Source organism: Poecilia mexicana, unplaced genomic scaffold (genome assembly GCF_051168715.1).
Source record: "Poecilia mexicana isolate PSO_F unplaced genomic scaffold, ASM5116871v1 scaffold_2, whole genome shotgun sequence".
Taxonomy (NCBI): domain Eukaryota; kingdom Metazoa; phylum Chordata; class Actinopteri; order Cyprinodontiformes; family Poeciliidae; genus Poecilia; species Poecilia mexicana.
This window is the reverse complement of record NW_028263371.1, coordinates 6,130,218-6,144,666: the sequence shown is the minus strand read 5'-3', so window position 1 is coordinate 6,144,666 and position 14,449 is coordinate 6,130,218. Positions and strand designations below refer to the sequence as shown.

The window sequence follows — 14,449 nt, the reverse complement described above, 5'->3', positions numbered from 1 at the left end:
GGCCTTAAATATGCTAATTGCAGTCATGTCAGGACAAAATTGATCTCATATATTTTATGCATTTTTTCTTTTTTTCTTGCCGGACTTTTCTGTCAGGCAAAAGTTTGAGTCACACTTCTGTAACTTGAGACGGTTGCAGCTAACGCTCGTTTTTGCTAGCTAGATGCCAAAATGCTATCAAGCTAGCAATGATAAATGACAAATTTTCACTTGTCATCGGTAAGTGCAAATTTATTCTGAGTTGGCTGGTCAAAGTTTGTGCATTTTTGTGACAAAATAGGTCTTAAATTCCTTTCATTATGGTCTTGAAAAGCCTTACATTTGAGTTGAAACCTGCAGAAACCCTGTCTACAGACCTGCAGTGTGAATTGGGCTCTGAACATTCAGTGAGGGAGTTTAGAAACCTTTACTTCAATGTGTTCTGTTTCATTTACAGTTGTATAGCATACTGTAGTTAAAATAAAGATGAAATAAAATAAAAAACTCACTAACTGAATTCTGACTAATATAAATAATTAACGGATTTGATTGTTATATTTTAAGTGATTTCTTATCTTGGAATTGGAAATGAATAAACATTTGAATAATCTTTATGCTTTCAGAATGATTAGGTTTTAGGTCAGCTCGACTCTGAACCAAAAACGCTTCTCTTCATATTCCAGACATTTTTCAGCTCGGGTCAGCACTGATATCCCAGGTTTTACAGATCGTCTGCTTTCATTAAACCACAGCTTCCTGTTTTGATGGACCATCTTTGATCCCTCACCGCTATGCAAGTCATAAAAGCGCCCTTTGTTCTTCAAATAATTTTTTTTTTTTTTTTTTTTTTTACGTTGCCTTTTAGGCTCTGCGAGAAAAATATCCACAAATTTGCTCAGTGCCATTTCAGGTCAGGTGTATGTAAGGCATCATGATGTGAAAACGGCATGGTGTCGCCTCCTTTTCTTCTCATAAGTCTCATTTCAGGGTCTGTGAAGTCAATTTAAAAAGGGGCGGGGGGTATTTTTATTCAATAAAGGCCTTTTAGAAGTCTGTTGAAACCAACAGTGTGTCTCTGTGTGTGTCTGGACTAACATGGTTTCTCTTGATAGGCAATATGAAATTATAACAAAAGAATCTTAATCAAAGTAAATTAAACCAAAGGCAACATGATTGGCTACTTTTATTTTGCAAAAAATAAAAAATAAAAAAAAATGCAAAAATGTGTCATATTGCTGCTGAAATATCACTGATTATAATGATGGGAGAGAGATGACCATCTACTGAAATGATTAATCGTGATGAATCACTTTTTGAAATAATCAACTAATTTAGTAACCGATTAATCGTTAACTAGAGACTCAGGAAAAGGTCAATTGCTGAATGAACAACATATACAGAGCAATAATTAAGCCAAAGCTGTTGAAAAAATTCATACATATTGCACATAAGATTTAACAAACTTTCATTTTAAATGTTCTACCCAGAACTCCTCAAGTGGTAGTTTCAGCGTCATCTGGTTCAAATTCTGTAAAAGAATAAATAAATAAAAACTCCTATAAAGCAAATCACAAATTAATCAACAGATTAGCCTTACAAATTATTGATAAGTCGATTATAAAAGGCTGAGCTTTTCACATGTTGATGTTAGAAGTACTTTTTACCCACAGACGCATCCTTTGCTACAAATAATTAAGCATTCACTAAAAAAAACTAAAAGAATGACAAGTGATTGAAATTTAAGCAGTAAAATCTTTCTCTTTTTTTAAAAAAAAATTTTTTTTTTATCTAATTCTCATAATCTTAAGTGGTTAAATGAAAAATCTGCAGAATGTGTTACTTTTTTTATGCAGTTATATTATGAGAATAATTGAAAGAATTGCAAAACTAACGGAGCCTTATGTTTGTCTTTTAAACATCCACATTTTGGTCGGTTGTAGATACTGTTTTCTCTCTACCGTTCGTGTTTAAGTAACAGCTTTAACATACATCTGCTTAGCTGTTTAAGCAGATGTATGTCTGAATATGAACTTCTACTTTTATATAAAATAAATAATATAGAATTATTGTGTGAGCTGAAATATTTCAAGTCTCTTTGTGGCGTCGAATTTGAAGCCCCGTTGCTGATGCCCCCGATCACTCCGTAGGTGTTTGAGATTGTGGAGCGGGTGGAGGAGCTGCGTAAGAAGTGGCCGGTGGCCTGGGGGAAGCTGGACGAGGGCAGCATCGGGGTGGTGTCGCCGTACGCCGACCAGGTTTTCCGCATTCGTGCCGAACTCCGAAAGAAAAGAATGCACGAGGTCAGCGTTGAAAGAGTGCTCAACGTCCAAGGTGAGCAAAAAAAAAAGAGAGAGAAAAGGTTTAAATGATACAGAAAATTAGCCGTGTTCACTAGTCTGTGTACCAATCTTTATTTCGATGGTGTGGTAGTTTTCTTTCTCTAGATTTGCCTGAATTTTTCAGTGAATGTGCCGTTAAAAACAAAGCAGAAAAAGTAAAGAGAAGCTTTGGGTGAAAATGACAAATATGTCGTAAAACTTATTCTTTACGGTATGTCATTCTGGTTTGTCAGTGGTTCCATCTTTCTTTGTAATACTGAGACTTGTTGAGAATTTAGTTTCTTTTGCTTTTCTCTTTTGCTCTGGCTTGTGTTGCATCCAGCTGCTTTGTTCATGTCTCATTATTCACACATGAAGCAAAGTGCAGCTTGCAAACAGGAAGGAAAGTTTTCTTAGCACTTGGATTTTAAATTTCTTGCACATATAATCTCTGTTTTATCAACAAGCTCTGCAGTTGGACAAATATTAGAGTATCATGTCAGATTTTCTGCAAATGTGATCATTTTGGTGTATTCTTTTTAATACAGCAACAAGAACTAGGACAATATTACCAAATTTGACTCTTTATTGAATTGTAGTGATGGCTTTTTTTCCTAATACATCTTGGCTAACATTTAAACCTGCTCTGTACCTGAATTAATAATACAAGATTAAATGTTTTCTCTATTGCTAAACCTAAATGTTTTATTGGATCCTGCAGGATTGATGCATTTCCGTAAAATAACCAATGTAATAATAGAAGTAAATAAAAAATGAAATGTCTTTTTCAGGTAAACAGTTCCGGGTGCTGTTCCTCAGCACGGTGCGGACGCGGCATACCTGCAAGCACAAGCAGACGGCCATCAAACGCAAAGAGCAGCTGGTGGAGGATTCGACCGAGGACCTCGACTACGGCTTCCTGTCAAACTACAAGCTGCTCAACACGGCCATCACCAGAGCCCAGTCCCTGGTCGCGGTGGTGGGAGACCCCATAGCGCTCTGCTCTGTGGGACGTTGCAGGTAATCCCTTCAAATCTGACATTTGACAGATTTAACGCCCGTATATTAAATATAAGGTAAAAACTGATGTTTCTGCATAACGGACTAAATCTTACTGTAACATTGGTGTTAAAAGTGTAAATTACATTTTTGTTTAATTTTATTTAAAAAAAAAAAAAAAAGCTCATTTAATGTTTTTCTATATTACGTCAAGCATTTGCTAAAATAAAAAATAGTACTTTTTATTAAATTATTCCAAAAGATTAGTGCTGCCCCTCTTAACAGAGATTACAATACAGATTGTGTATTTGTTGAAATACTTATGTGTTCATTATGTACTTGTCAAATTTATTTTTAGGGGTTTTTCACTGTTATGTTCACCAGATATTGTGACTTGAACATAAATTTGGATCCAAGTGATTTAAGTATTGGAATAGGCTGCTACGTGTTCCCACTACGACGCTTTGTAAAGTGACATAAAACAAAATGCTTGAAAATTGTAGCTTCAAATAAGCGGTAAAAAAAAAAACAATCAAATTATATTTTATTACACAAAACTCACTTCTCTGTGACATTTCAAAAATTGTGGTCTCTGTTGTTTTTCATACATGATGTCGTTGATTTATCACTCAGATGCTAGGCTGCTGTTAGCATGTTAGCCCTACTGCGCTGCTTTTGATAGCACTTGTTGATTATTTGAAAGAGTGGGAATTTTTAAAGCGACGGGTCCAATCTTAAGGTGTTAATTTACAAGGTAAAATTTCTTTTAGGTGACGTTCGATATATAGAGGATTTTTTTTTAAAGAACTGAAGTTAACATAGTTACTTGATTATGCTTTGTGTGCCTGGAAAACACATAATACACATAAACACTATGATCTGGACCCCAAGAGAGGAGCTGGGGTTTGATGGTCGCACCCAATTAAGATAAATTTAAGGAAAGAGGAATAAAAGGAGTATAGATTGCAGCACATAATTGTGCAGCTCAAGGTGGCAGCGTGTTGGAGGAGCTCTGTTACATTCAGATTTATTCTTTCTTTATAAGATTTGTTCCTCTTTTTATGGAAGAGGAATTTTTTTCTGCCCGTAAGATAAGATGGTGTAAAAATCTTCATAAAATCAAGAAAATGATGAACAAGCCTGAGCATCCTCTTCTTAAGACTGTTATCCCACAACAAATCTTTGAAGAACATTGTGTTGCATTTAGTTTTCTTCTGGGGTTGGATAAAGTATTTTCAAATTGAATTAATTTTAACACAACAGCGATTACTTTTGGGATTAATCTGACTAAATTTGCTCCTTTTCTTGGAGATGGGCTGTGATTGATCCAACATGCTGTCGGCTCATTGTTTGAATCGATGTGGGCCCGCCTCCACAGTCGTCTCCATAATGGCTGCGGTTTGCCAACGCGAGTCAAAATAACATGTCAAGGATTTCACTGTCTGGCTGTGGGAAAATGTCAGCCTGTCAGCATCCAGCCAGTAAAATTGATGCGATTAGGAGGAGCGCGCCGTTTACACAGATTTCCAGCAACGAAAGGTCGAGGTCAGCGGCGCAGCGGAAACTTCGCTGTTAAAACCGGCGAACAGAAAGATGCTTTGATTTTAACGTGCACTTTGAAGTGGCTTAATTTTTGTTTTTGGTTTCTTTCCAGAAAATTCTGGGAGCATTTCATCTCAATCTGCCACGAGAACTCCAGCCTGCACGGCATCACCTTCGAGCAGATCAAGGCTCAACTGGAGGCCCTGGAGCTCAAGAAGACTTATGTCCTCAACCCGCTGGCCCCAGAGTTCATCCCTCGGGCCCTCAGGCCCCTTCAGGGACACCAGTCTTCCTCACAGGGCCTTCATCCCCACCATCATCCTCATCCTCAGCACGGTTTGCCTGGCTCCAACAAGCAGGCCGTGCAGCATCACCAACAGCAGCAGCACCAGCAGCAGTCCCCTCCAAAGGTATTGAGTTTTTCCATGGAAATCCTCACAGCTGGTAGAAAAAAGAAAAAGATCCAGCAACATTTTCTATTGTTTAGTTTAAAAACTATAAATAATTACAGCTCAATCCCTTTGGTTTCAGATTATAGCATTAGTTATTGATGAAGTCATAGCAGTGATTTAGGATCTCAGCTATCAGAAGCAAAAACTTTAGGGAGAGTTCACTTTAACACACATTGGATCAGGCTTTGGTTGTACTTTTACCCTTAAAGTGGGTTTAGTTTTACTTTAAAATATGTAAATGTTACAGGGCAGTTTACTTTTTTTTTGTTTTTCTGTTAATATTTTTAGTAGAGAATTAGTGAGAAGTTGAGTGGTCTGCTACATTTTTCAGTTTTAGCGAACACCAAATTATCAGAAACTTTTTCCGGTCTTGAATGCACCGTACCAAGCCCTTCCAGGTGAACAACTCTCTTTGGTGTGGATGTTGTTACTGACAGAAAACCTGTTTTAAAGTATCAGGAAGGTTTTTTTTTAACTGATGTCGGATGTAAGAATCGATATCGAGACTTTCCTCCAGTTTGTCCAGACTGAGAGAGAGAGCAAGATGTTGATCAGATAACAGGAAGACTGAGAGCTGCACATTCTTTTGAGCTTTAAACTATCATAGAACATAGAAATATTGCAGCTTAGGTAATCGTCTGTGTTCTCTATATGGAGTGATTACACTGTTGGATGCTAAAAACATATTAAAATGTCCACTGTGTGAATAATAAAGTGTGTTTTTAGTTTAATCAGAACTTACTGAAATTTGCATTAACAAACCTTTACCAAAAAAACAAACAAAAAAAAAAAGTTTGAGAATCGATGAAATTCTAAGAAGTTCAGCTTTATTGTTTCACTTTTGCATAATTTTATGCAAAACTGCAACAGAGCCCCTGCTGGGTTTTCTTCTCTGACTCTCAAACTAAAAGGCAGATTTATAAATTGATTTTGTTTTTGGATATTTTAAACCAAAATCTTAAAAATAAATGAATAAATAGACATTTATTTTATGTGTAGTTTAATCTGGAAAATATTGTAGGACTAGTTAGATATTTGGTCATATTTTTATGTTTTAGAAAATCAGCAACGAAATTACCATAATAATGCAACTTCTTGCAAATGGAAAAAGAAAAATTCTCTACGCTTTCTGAAGGTGGGAAACAAATTACAAATCTGCTAAAAAGTCCATGTAATTTTCACCACAGGAAATGATTTTATGATTACCAATTTGTCAGCCAGGAATAAAGAAGAAATAAAAAAAAAACAAAAAAAAAAACAGACTGGAAATCAGCGATGTGTTCCACATAAGGTTCTCTTATTAGATTGTTTGGCTGGGTTTAAATCGTCTTTGTGTGGCTGTCTGCTCTCGCCGCCCGCCCTGAGGTAAAGGTTAACGAAATCAGCAGAGCTGCCAACCTGCTGCCATCACCCACTGGGCCTAATGAGCCCCGGCTCCGGCAGCCAGCTTTAGGGATAAACACACACTTCCGCTCCGCTCTTCCCTCCCTGCGCTGCTCACTTCACAGCTCTCTGAGACACTGAGCTGCCTGTGAGGAAACTACAGAGCGGGCGCTTTCTGTCATCGCACCATGAACATTTAACAACCAGGGCATTCAGATTGCATTGAATTTAATACAAGTTATTCTCAAACGTTTTAAAAATGTCCATCTGTCTTATGTTACTTAAAAACATTGATTTTCAAGAACCAGATTGTAACTTTTGTTTGTGCAGGTCTTATTAGAATTTTGCGGTCAATTTCCTGTCTGAACCTTTTTTTTTTAATGTCCAGTTAATATTTATTTTAATGATTTGGATATCACGTGGGAAAAAAATGGCTAACTTTATTGCCAGTAGACAAGTTTACAGACGAACATTCCTCTGATATAAAAACAAGGATATGACAAAAGGAAAAAAAATACTCAATGGGTCAGTATGGGAGAGTGCTGTTACCATGGCCACCTGGAAGATGTGGTGCGTTTTAGGAGATTATATTTTAGAGTTTCTGAGCAGTCAATAGTGCCGATCATGGTACTATCAATCGCTTAAACAGTGGGCAGGTTTTATAAAGTTGAAATTGTGAGTGAGGGTGCACCGATGGCCCATTTCTTGGCACCAGTTTCGTCAGTCTTGGGTTGATCGGCTGATACTTGCATGTGAAACTGGTCATATCCACCGATCTTCTCTATCTCCACAAAGACCTTAAAATCATCTACTGTCCTTTTTGCTCTCACCAGTGGTCACCCAACAAAATTAGCAGCTTTGTTTCTTTATTTCAGACTTTAAAAAAAAAAAAAAAAATCAACATCAACCAAAATCAGAATCGGTAGGTCAGACTTTTTAAAGATTGGTAATTGGCCAGAAATCTGCAGTCGGTGCACCGCTGGTTGTGACCGCTCTTTATTAGACACTCAGAACCGAAAGGTAACTAATCTGCTTTTCTGTGTCATTTTACTGTCGCTGTACTCCTGCTGTTCTAAAGTAACTGTGGTTTCATAACTAATTGCTTTGCTTTCCTGTAGGGGAAACAGGCGAACCACACAGAGCACCTCCCACCAGATGGATACGGTGAGTATCAAAAGCCCGTGTGTTGTTAGTATTACCGAACTGTGTATATTTGTAATGAGTGGTCCGTTTAGGTTTATTTGGGATTCGTACCTGCCCGCATGCCGTTTTTATTGGCAAAGAAAATAGTCAAGAACAACAAACATGCAATTAGATTATTTCCCTCTAAATGAACCCAGCGTGGGCTCTCTGATGCAGCAGCCCAGATGGATACACACAGGCCTGGGGCTGTTGACACCATCAGAGCGAAGCAGCCAACAACACAATAATCTTTCTAGGGAAGCACAATAAGTTTGTGTCAGCAGGCTGCACTAGTCTTTTAGACTTTTATAAAACCAATCTGTGAAAGTCTAAAATCTGACTCCGTCTAGGGAATGAGGCTGGTTGCATTTTTCCTCTGCAGTGAAAAGGTATGAAATTTGAAGGTCAAGGTGCTGCTGCTCATGAGCATGGGGGAAGAAAATGAAGTTAGAAAGCAATTTTTGCTATGATTAAAATCTTTGCATTAGCAAACTTATTTCCTTGTTCTGAGGAAATAAGAACAAGTCTGTCCTTCCATCTATTTGGGCCATGTGGCTTAAAAATACAAGTTTTCATACCAGACCCAATTTCTGATTTTAATCTACTTCGTTCTCACAAAACAGATTTTAAAAAATGGTAGAAAATATTTTCAAGAAGTGGCTTTTATTGTCCCAGCTTTGAGTTGCACAATGGAGCATTAGGACCAGGTTACAGGATTTAAATTTTATGTTTTATAACATTCCTCATTTTAATTTTTCATTATTTTGTGTTCTAGTTGTCTCAAAGTGACGACTTCATTTTCCTAATTTTATGACTTTATTCTGGTAATATTAAAACTTTATTTGGCATTATTGCCTTCTGACTTTATTCTTGTTATATTATGACAAGAATAAAGTCAAATATTATGACTTTATTCTCGGAATTAAGAAGAAAAAAAATCTGGTCCCAATTTTCCATCGTCATCGACTTGAACTTAAAGTCCAAATAAACAGAAACTGTAAACATGCTTGTCAAACAAGATGGCAGCCAAAAGGCGTGCTGACATCAGTCTGAACTGTGGAAACCAAAGAAGTGCATTGGTGGAAAAATAACCCAAATTTCCAAAAATTAAATCATAATTGTTCAATCGATAAAATTGATTTCCATCTATTGATCCTTTCTCTAATCCATCCATTCATCCCGTCTGTTTTTTTTGTTTGTTTTTTTGTAGATTTTGCATCTAATGTTTGATCTTGACAGAAACCTCTACCTTACATTTGTATTATTTTTGTCTTTAGATTTTTTTTAAACCACTAAATTTACCAGAAAACCTCAACGAATCTACTTCTAGAAACGTTTGTAGTTTGAAAATAGTCATTGTCATTGAAAGAAGTCCGTTCAAGTGTATTTCTTTTTAATTGTACTCCTTTGTCACCCTTCACATTTTAGTGCAATCCAGCCCTGCTGTGTTGATGGGAAACCCCATCCGGGCCTTCACGCCCCCTCTGGGTGCCGCGCCGGCCGGCATAGGGAAGTCGCCCAGCCCCGTGCAGCGCATCGACCCGCACACCGGAGCCAGCATCCTCTACGTACCAGCTATGTATGGAGGAAACGTGGTCATGCCCATGCCTCTGTCGGTACGTTTCCCCCCAATAACCTGAATTGGTCATCTGCTCCCTCACTGCGTGCGATGCACCGGCGAAAAATCTCTTTGATCAGTGATCTAGTTTTGTCGTCCTTAGTTGCCCTGGCCAGGTTACCAGAACCGCTTTGCTGTGGACCCTCGCATCATGAGCCACCCAGCGGCCATGGCCTACAACTTAAACCTGCTTCAGCCACAGAACCGAGGCTCTCCCATCCCTTATAGCGGCGTCGCCCACCCCTCTCCTTTAGGACTGGCCCAGCTCAGCCCAGAGAAGGACCTGCAGGCCGACCTCATCAGGAACGGTCTGCTTCTCTTGTGCTTAAACTTCAGGCCAATCAGCTGCAGCTGCAAATAAAGTGTAAATGAGAAACACTTGAGTTGACTGAAGGTGGTTATGTTGTGACTTCTAGGTAAAGTAGACGGCTGCACAAAGGCCGAACAGACCCGTCTTCAGACGCCAGAGAGGAAAAACGCAGACATAAGGGAAAAACAGGCAGGTTTACCCATTAGTCGATTAAAACGCATTCATGTTTCGTGAAAGCTCCTTTATTATTACAATTATGTTAAAGTCCATTTTTGTGTGTTTTTGTGCAGGGAGACTTAGACACCGGTCAAAGTCGAAGTTTAGATTCCCAACAGGAGGGTCTGGTTGGCTTTCCGAACGCTTTGCTTCACCGAAAAGACCCTTCAGCTACCCAAAGATCCCTCAACTACCACCTGGCACCGCCCAACCCAGCTTTTCCTCCGCACCCGGCTGGCGGAAGAACCTTCCCCCAGCAGTACCCCGTTCCTAGACTTCCCTACCGGGTCGGCCAGCCTCCACATCCAGGGATGCCCCAACAGAATCAGCAGCAACAGCTCAGTCCTGCCTTCACCGGTGGAAGCCACGCTTCCTTCTTCAGCGGCTCCGTGGCCGCTCACCGATCCGTGCAGTCGCCCACCATGGACGGGGCGGAGTCTTCGGGGGCCGAGGAGATGAGCGGCACCGTTAGGACTCACATGGGCCACCAGGGGGCGCAACACCCAGGCCTGCCACAGCACAACAGGGTCAGCAACTTTGGGGAGGATGGACAGGATGGGAGTCTGGTGGATGGTTTAGGTGGGTTAAAAAAAATGCTTTAATGTCAGTGAGAAAACGTGAAATGCTTGTACTTCGATAGTGGCAGAATGCTAATATAATAAGTGGAAAAAAACTACCATGTGACTGGTTTGGTTAAATCTCAGGCAAAAACAAAATAGTGCATTAGGAAAAACAATAGATGCAACAATTGAAGCGAAAAATAAAATATTTGACCATTTCAAGTCACTTAAGTATTAAGTCTAAAATGTATCCATGTAAAATTAAGGCCTTTAAATATCTTATGTGAATTTAAAGAAATCTAAGATGCAAACATTTGATGTCTGTGAACTTCCATACTGTGAGGCATTTGAGGCTAGCTGCAAATATACACCTGGTGGCTAGCTAGTTAGCTGGAGCTAAGTTGAAGCAAAAACTAGGCCATTTGAGGAGTTCTGGGTGGAACATATTTACAAAGTTGTTTTTTTATCTTAAATACAAATGTATATATTTTTGTACAGTTTTTGCTTCATTACTGCTGCGTATGAAGTTCTAGCAAACCGCCTTCTTTCTAAGTCTGTTTACTCCAGTTAACAATTAATCAATCACTAAATTAGTTGACAATCAATCAATCAATCACTTAAAATTTGACTAATCGTTTAATTCCTTGTTTTGACTAAGAGGTGATCGGCCTTTTTACTAATTTGTTGTTTTGAAATGCAAATAAGTAAATAATTGAAATTCACTGAGTCAGTGCTTTTCAAATGACAACATGAACCAAACCCACATTTTTTAACCTTTCAGACCTCCAGAGTCCCCTGACTTTAGAAGCGCTGAGCCAGCAGCAGCAGGCGGCCAGACTGGGCCAGTGGGGGGAAGCAGCAGGCCCCTTCCTCCAGGGCAGTGTTGCCTTTCCTCTGCCCCAGCAGCTCGCCCACCTCGCTCAATCTGGCATGGCTCGCTTTCCCCCTCAGCTGCTCCGGGCTGCTACCTGGGGGCTTAGTGCCAATATGGACGACGAAGCCGTTTCCTCTGCCACCGCGGGTCCAACATGCTCCAGGTTGGCCTTAGTCTAAAATGTGTTTTTTCTTCTTTTTTTTTTTAAATGTTTATCATTTGAAATATCGTGTTTGTGTTGGATTGGACACAATCCTGAAGTCAAATTTCAAATAAAAAAAAAAGTCTGTCACGTTGCTTTAAGGTACCCGGGCCTTTTGCGAGAGATGCCCCCCCAGGAGCAGCCGGAACCGCGGGAAGCGACTGAACTGCAGCCACCGCCTCAGTCCCGCCTGCTCCAGTATCGACAGTCCCAGACCCGTGCCTCCGGCGAGCCCTCGTCTTCCTTAGCCCCCCTGTCCAATCACGCTGGCCCCTTCCCCGCAGGACTGTACTCCCACGAAAGCGGCCGGAACCTCCTCAACGAAAACCTTCTCAACAACCCGGCTCTGCAGCAGCAGCAGCAGCACCCGGGGAACCCCCTGTACAACGCCGGCAGCTACCCGAATCAGCCACCAGCGCAGTCCGGCGGCGGCAGCCCCCCACCATCGAACGTGAAGTATCTCCTGCAGGAAGCGCAGTGGTCCCACGGCGGAGCGGCGTCCGTGTCCCATCAGAACCACCTCCTAGGGAACCAGAGCCATAGCCTTCTGTACGGACTGCCCCTGATGGCTCACCCCAACAGGCCGGAGCAGGTGCTGATGCAACTCCACCACCACCAGCAGCAGCAACAGCAGCAGCAACACCATCAACAGCAACAGCAACAAAATCAAGGCCCGGACTCTGAGTCCTACCACCCTCTGTCCCCTAGAACATCAGCAGCCGCAGCCCTCCACAGCGTAGACGAGGTACACCTGCTTCCTTTGTCGTTTTGCACCAATCTACTTTTTTTTCTTCCCCCTTCCGATGTCTGAGGGTTAGTAACGGCCGATCCCGATTCAGAAAAAACCGGGATAATTGACTTTAAATGTTTCTTTTTATTAAAAAAACACAGACATATTAAAACAAAACAGCCACATCTCTGAACATGTTATCATTAATCAATCACTAAATTAGTTGACTACTATTTTAACGATCAATTAATCACTTAAAATTTGACTAATCGTTTAATTCCTTGTTTTGACTAAGATGTGTTCGGCCTTTTTACTAATTTGTTGTTTTGAAATGCAAATAAGTAAATAATCGAAATTCACTGAGTCAGTGCTTTTCAAATGACAACATGAACCAATCCCACATTTTTTAACCTTTCAATGACATTAAATTAATAAATTAATAAAAATTATATAATTTCCCCTAATATAAATCTAATTTCCGTCATGATTTAGTTCTTCAATTTCATTCATAATGGTTTTTTTAAGTTCTTGAAAGGTTTTGTGTTTGATACCTGAAGAAACCCTGAATTTTACTAAAAAGCTTTAAAAAAGAGGAGAGCAAACTCAGCTCCAGCAAAGTACTACTAGATCTTTGAGGTGCAGAAGGAAAGCGATTCCTTTTTTAATTACTGTTGCTGTAATAACTTCCTTTCTGTGTTTTCTGTTTCTCTTAGAAATGCACCGATTCACTTTTTTCACTTCCGATACAGATATTGGAGGTTTAGTATTGGCTGAGACCGATCCGATCTGATACGATACAAACAGTCCTGAATTGACTTAAAATGTTTTTTTGTTTAAACAGAGACGTAAACGTACTGAATTACTCTTTTATTTGATAATTCTGCGTAAAATAAAACACTTAAAACCTTGATGAAACACATAAAAATAACACTATTTTTTAGTTGGCGCAATTAGGAGTAAAACAGCCAAATTAAAATCTTTTTTTTTTTTGGCTCTCGTGGCCTTTAATTGATAGTTAATTGACAGGAAAGTGGGTAATGAGAGAAGGAGGAAGACATGCAGCAAAGGTGGCCAAGGCCGGGAATCGAACCTGCGACAGCTGCGTCGAAGACTAAGGCCTCCATATGTGGGTTCTCCTTAACCCCTGCGCCACCACAGCAAACCCCATAAATTAAAATCTTGACAACCTTGGTCAAATGTAAAAGTAAAACTACAACAAACCTCCTTTCAAATTTTTCAGAAAGTTATTTTAGGGATTCTAAATATGATGTAAAATAAATGATAAATCATGACGTCATTCAGACAACAAAGATAGAACCGCCCAAATAGAACGGGCACATTGTCACTAGTATCCACTCTAGTTTTTTTTTAAATTTTTTTAGAATATCAGGACCATTACAGATATGAATACAGGATCGGTGCATCTATGCATGTTATGTAGCCGTTTCCTCCCCTCTTTAAATAAGCTGCCTGGCTGTGGATTCTAGATGAAATCTCCTGTCAGTGTCGTGTTGAAGCCGAGTCCAGGCAGATAAATATAACCTTCCTGCTCCTCCACCCTTCTGCTCCCTCGCAGTATGAACCCAGAGGTCCGGGCCGGCCCCTCTATCAGCGCCGCATCTCCTCCAGCTACCCGGATGAATCATCTCCAGCCCACCCCTGTCATCCCGAGCCCCAGGATCACCCGCAGCAACCGCACGGCTCCTACAGCTACCCCCCCCACGACCACCTCTGGCCCAGCAACGGCGGGGGTCCCGGTCCATTCCAGAACATTCCATGCAACGGAGCCAGCAAACTAGTTCAGCATCGTGAGCTTCTAGGTGGGCGGGTGTGTGTGTGTGTGCGTGCGTTTGTTTCTAATATCTTGTGGGGACCTGGCACTGTTTGAATTCCTGATTTCGTTACCAACGTAAGTTTTGTTTTCTGAGCTTGAAAAGCCAAAAATGTCTAAAATTGAGATTAAAATTAGAAATTTTCTTAAAAAAAAAAAAAAAAAAAATTAGAAACAGAATCTACAAATCTTTGACTTTTGAAACTCAGAAGTTCCCAAATTTTCAGACTAGAAATCTTCAGATTAATCTCAA

The 14,449-nt window shown here is 40.1% G+C and overlaps 1 protein-coding gene across 3 annotated transcripts in view; it reads left to right on the top strand.

The window, feature by feature from the left end:
• helz (helicase with zinc finger) overlaps positions 1 to 14,449 on the top strand; it is a 56,833-nt gene that overhangs the window by 37,582 nt on the left and 4,802 nt on the right. For all 3 annotated transcript variants that reach the window (XM_088009753.1, XM_088009748.1, XM_088009756.1), the window contains 11 exons: positions 2,127 to 2,310; positions 3,089 to 3,317; positions 4,951 to 5,248; positions 7,792 to 7,837; positions 9,284 to 9,471; positions 9,577 to 9,781; positions 9,890 to 9,976; positions 10,078 to 10,578; positions 11,341 to 11,596; positions 11,738 to 12,380; positions 13,942 to 14,185. In XM_088009753.1, coding sequence (XP_087865879.1) covers positions 2,127 to 2,310; positions 3,089 to 3,317; positions 4,951 to 5,248; positions 7,792 to 7,837; positions 9,284 to 9,471; positions 9,577 to 9,781; positions 9,890 to 9,976; positions 10,078 to 10,578; positions 11,341 to 11,596; positions 11,738 to 12,380; positions 13,942 to 14,185 — 2,881 coding nt within the window. The remainder of the gene's footprint in view (positions 1 to 2,126; positions 2,311 to 3,088; positions 3,318 to 4,950; positions 5,249 to 7,791; positions 7,838 to 9,283; positions 9,472 to 9,576; positions 9,782 to 9,889; positions 9,977 to 10,077; positions 10,579 to 11,340; positions 11,597 to 11,737; positions 12,381 to 13,941; positions 14,186 to 14,449) is intronic.